Raw genomic sequence first — 5,596 nt, forward strand, 5'->3', positions numbered from 1 at the left:
TCCTCTTGAAAAAGGCTGGACGAGAAACTGTGAATAAAGTTTGCGTGGCCTTACAAAAATCTGACAATAAATATCAATATAAATATCAAAATAATATTAAAGATTACAATACACAAACTAGTCTCGTTGTTTGCTTCATAAAATATCATGTACTGTCATTCTTCTCTGCATCTTACCTCTTCTGGGTTCATCATCACAAGTAGTATGCGTTCCACATTTGCGCATGCTTAGTTTCGTAAACTAGTGATTCTGCGAACAAAATTTACATTTGGCTTTCGGTGTGGTGTGTTGAGTTGCGTCATGGCTTCGTCTGCTCGTTCTCCTTCTCATATTGAGACAGACGACGATGTATGGTGTGTTGTGAGAAGCAACTATGTCTACCTGTCTGATCGTCTCTGTTTCAACTCTCTCTTCACCAATCTTCTGTATGAACGAGGATTTCTGTCGAGAGGTGATATGGACGCTCTTCGCAGCGACTTTGTCACTCACGACGACAAGGTTCGTCGTCTTCTCATCGACGTCTTGTCGACGAAACCGCCGGAAATGTTTCATGTCTTCTGCGACATCCTCAGAACAGTCGGACAGACACACGTTGTAGAAAGGTTGACGACAACGGGGAATACCCACGGGATACGAAGAGATCCCCAAGGTAACAACCAGTCCCTGGGGTATTGGTCTTAATTGTCTGATTATTTAGACTGATTGATATGATTGGCTAGTTGCTGCTACAGGTGTTGGAGAGATGGAAATGTTGAAAGATCAGGTGGTACTGTTGGACAGAGAGAAGAGACAGGTGAAAGTGCAATTGAAGGAGGAAAGAAAACGAGCCGCGGATGCACAGAAAGATTTGTACAGCAAGAGAAGAAATCAGGAAAGCAAAAGAGGAAACAAGCCAAGCAAGACAGGAAACTGGACAAGCAAAGCAAGAGATGAAGAAAGCAATGATTGAAACAAAGGGAGAACAGCTGAAGATTATGGCACTTGAATATGAAAAGTCAAGGTGTCCTGCTAGTCGTCATCATCAGGTAACTGGTCAGTCTTGCTGCATGTTGAACTAGACACAGGGCCCCAAATTGAGGGCTGCAACATCCAAATACATTTCTACTCTACAAAAGTAGTCAGCTCCTCAAAAATATTTCTGTTGGTCCCTTATCAGAAGGCTTCAAGCATTGAGTTATTGACATAGCACAGTAACATTTTATCCAGACGGTGCCTTGCTTTTCTTTACAAAGTCTTCGACAGTTGCAGTCTAACCTTACGTCAAATGTTTCGTCAAGTAAGTACGTTATGAGTAATCTTTGCACCAACTCTTAGTCAACCAACTGTTGTGGAAATTATCACAATAATCTGTCTTATATGTGGGCGAGACCAGTGTACTCAGATAAGCTACATATATTATAACTCTAGGAACAGACACTAGCAATGTCCACTCATAAAGACTCTAAGTCCCCGGGTATACATACACTCTATGAAAACACCACAACTTCCATCCCCCTTGGTTAGGCTAAACCCTAAAGAAAATCTTCATGCGACCGCATGAGATTCGCATGCGAGTCTCTTGCGAATGTCGTTTACGCATGCGAATTGGCCGATTTCGCATGCGGAGACTAGCTCGCAGTGCGTAACGCACGAGTTCCGCATGCGAAGGTGACACGCTCGCACAAATTCCGCAACACTCAAGAAGGTCTCGCATGCGAATGTACCTATCGCATGCGGAGATGCGTGACGCACGACTTCCGCATGCGAAGGTGATACGCTCGCACGAATTCCGCAACACTCTAGACGCGGTCTTGCGCATGCGAATGCATGTCCCTAGAGCGCATGCATATGTGGACCTTCGCACGCGGAAGTCGTGCGTCACGCAAGCTAGAGATCTCGATGAGCGATCGATGAGACGTGTACGGTTTCGCAAGAACGTCTGGTCCTACAGTTACCGCATGCGAATTGGGTATTTCGCATACTATAACATGTTGATTTAGGCAACGGTAGCAAGGAAAGTCCATTCACTTACCGTAGGAAGGAATACACGAGGAAAGCGTCGTCTGCAGCCGGCTTATATAAACAGCCACGCCTACCAAGAACACTGCTATATATGCACAAGGACGGTAGAGATGGTCGCCTTATTTTGAATTGCTTTGCTAACATTTTCTATTTTGATCTAGATTTCTTGGGGCTGTATCAAATGCTAGATTTTGTGATTTAATTTCTTGCGGCAGAAAAGAACCTGGCCATACACATGCAAGATCTTGGAACACAACCCAATATTCAGCTGGAGTGCGTTGGACTGATCATATATAGTATTGAAGTATTTTATAGTATTGAAGTATAGTATTGAAAACTTTATAGTTTGTACAAGTTTTTTCCACTCAAAGTGGTAATTAAACACTATGTAAGTTGGTATATAGATTTCAAATTATGTATATAGTATTAATTAGAATAGATATTATGTCTATCCAACTTCAACTGTACACATGCAGCACATAACGCACTAGCTTATACAATTTACTGCTAGTTCACTGCCAAAGTTGAGTACAAATAATTGCATTATAATAAAATATTAATATCAGCATATTCGAGGGAGTAGTGAGCAGATATGTCAATACAAACTAACAGATTTCAAATAATTGGAGCTCTTGTATTACAAGAAGATAACATCTAATTGTTGTCAAACTTAATATTTGTTTTAAACATCTCATATCATCAACAGAAATATAATTAGAATAGATTATATGTCTATCAAACTTCAACTGTACACACAGCACATGACGACCATACAATTAATTTACTACTGGTTCACTGCCAAAGTCGAGTACAAATAACTGTGTTATAATAAAATATTAATATCAATCTTTCAAATTTTATCCAAACATTGACATGGACAGTACAAGTTCACTTGTGTAGTTTTAATTGTTAAACGCCATATTTGAGGGAGTAGCGAGCAGATATGTCAATACTGACTAACAGATTTCAAATAATCGGAGCTCTTGTATTACAAGAAGATAACATCTAATTGTTGTCAAACTTAATATTGTTTTAAACGTCTCATATCATCGACAGAAATATAATTAGAATAGATTATATGTCTATCAAACTTCAACTGTACACACAGCACATGATGACCTTACAATTTACTGCTAGTTCACTGCCAAAGTCGAGTACAAATAACTGTGTTATAATAAAATATTAATATCAATCTTTCAAATTTTATCCAAACATTGACATGGACAGTACAAGTTCACTTGTGTAGTTTTAATTGTTAAACGCCATATTTGAGGGAGTAGTGAGCAGATATGTCAATACCGACTAACAGATTTCAAATAATCGGAGCTCTTGTATTACAAGAAGATAACATCTAATTGTTGTCAAACTTAATATTTGTATTAAACGTCTCATATCATCGACAGAAATATAATTAGAATAGATTATATGTCTATCAAACTTCAACTGTACACACAGCACATGATGACCTTACAATTTACTGCTAGTTCACTGCCAAAGTCGAGTACAAATAACTGTGTTATAATAAAATATTAATATCAATCTTTCAAATTTTATCCAAACATTGACATGGACAGTACAAGTTCACTTGTGTAGTTTTAATTGTTAAACGCCATATTTGAGGGAGTAGTGAGCAGATATGTCAATACCGACTAACAGATTTCAAATAATCGGAGCTCTTGTATTACAAGAAGATAACATCTAATTGTTGTCAAACTTAATATTTGTATTAAACGTCTCATATCATCAACAGAAATATAATTAGAATAGATTATATGTCTATCAAACTTCAACTGTACACACAGCACATGATGACCATACAATTTACTGCTAGTTCACTGCCAAAGTCGAGTACAAATAACTGTGTTATAATAAAATATTAATATCAATCTTTCAAATTTTATCCAAACATTGACATGGACAGTACAAGTTCACTTGTGTAGTTTTAATTGTTAAACGCCATATTTGAGGGAGTAGTGAGCAGATATGTCAATACCGACTAACAGATTTCAAATAATCGGAGCTCTTGTATTACAAGAAGATAACATCTAATTGTTGTCAAACTTAATATTTGTATTAAACGTCTCATATCATCGACAGAAATATAATTAGAATAGATTATATGTCTATCAAACTTCAACTGTACACACAGCACATGATGACCTTACAATTTACTGCTAGTTCACTGCCAAAGTCGAGTACAAATAACTGTGTTATAATAAAATATTAATATCAATCTTTCAAATTTTATCCAAACATTGACATGGACAGTACAAGTTCACTTGTGTAGTTTTAATTGTTAAACGCCATATTTGAGGGAGTAGTGAGCAGATATGTCAATACCGACTAACAGATTTCAAATAATCGGAGCTCTTGTATTACAAGAAGATAACATCTAATTGTTGTCAAACTTAATATTTGTATTAAACGTCTCATATCATCAACAGAAATATAATTAGAATAGATTATATGTCTATCAAACTTCAACTGTACACACAGCACATGATGACCATACAATTTACTGCTAGTTCACTGCCAAAGTCGAGTACAAATAACTGTGTTATAATAAAATATTAATATCAATCTTTCAAATTTTATCCAAACATTGACATGGACAGTACAAGTTCACTTGTGTAGTTTTAATTGTTAAACGCCATATTTGAGGGAGTAGTGAGCAGATATGTCAATACCGACTAACAGATTTCAAATAATCGGAGCTCTTGTATTACAAGAAGATAACATCTAATTGTTGTCAAACTTAATATTTGTATTAAACGTCTCATATCATCGACAGAAATATAATTAGAATAGATTATATGTCTATCAAACTTCAACTGTACACACAGCACATGATGACCTTACAATTTACTGCTAGTTCACTGCCAAAGTCGAGTACAAATAACTGTGTTATAATAAAATATTAATATCAATCTTTCAAATTTTATCCAAACATTGACATGGACAGTACAAGTTCACTTGTGTAGTTTTAATTGTTAAACGCCATATTTGAGGGAGTAGTGAGCAGATATGTCAATACCGACTAACAGATTTCAAATAATCGGAGCTCTTGTATTACAAGAAGATAACATCTAATTGTTGTCAAACTTAATATTTGTATTAAACGTCTCATATCATCGACAGAAATATAATTAGAATAGATTATATGTCTATCAAACTTCAACTGTACACACAGCACATGATGACCATACAATTTACTGCTAGTTCACTGCCAAAGTCGAGTACAAATAACTGTGTTATAATAAAATATTAATATCAATCTTTCAAATTTTATCCAAACATTGACATGGACAGTACAAGTTCACTTGTGCAGTTTTAATTTTTAAACAGCATATTTGAGGGAGTAGTTATCAGATATGTCAATACCGACTAACAGATTTCAAACAATCGAAGCTTTAGTGTGACAAGAAGACAATTTAACTTTTAATTACTGTCAAATATGATTCAACTTTCTATATGCTATGCTGGTGCAATCAAATTAACATTACATAGACAGGTCTAGAATGCTAGTGTTGTACATATACATGTCAATCATGCAGCACTTACAACTGTGAACAAGTCGCTTGGATACTCATAAAGC

The 5,596-nt window shown here is 36.0% G+C and overlaps 1 protein-coding gene across 2 annotated transcripts; it reads left to right on the plus strand.

Moving 5' to 3' along the window:
* LOC134176181 (uncharacterized) lies at window positions 1-1,059 on the plus strand. 2 transcript variants are annotated; one of them, XM_062642865.1, is made up of 2 exons: window positions 1-649; window positions 720-1,059. In XM_062642865.1, exons 1-2 carry the CDS (start codon window positions 301-303, stop codon window positions 947-949), a joined length of 579 nt encoding a protein of 192 aa, XP_062498849.1. In that variant the 5' UTR covers window positions 1-300; the 3' UTR covers window positions 950-1,059. The 2 variants fall into 2 exon arrangements, with proteins under 2 accessions (XP_062498849.1, XP_062498850.1); XM_062642866.1 differs by having other exon boundaries at window positions 732-1,059.
* The last annotated feature ends 4,537 nt before the right edge of the window (window positions 1,060-5,596 follow it).

The sequence above is a fragment of the Corticium candelabrum genome, chromosome 2 (genome assembly GCF_963422355.1).
Source record: "Corticium candelabrum chromosome 2, ooCorCand1.1, whole genome shotgun sequence".
Lineage (NCBI taxonomy): Eukaryota > Metazoa > Porifera > Homoscleromorpha > Homosclerophorida > Plakinidae > Corticium > Corticium candelabrum.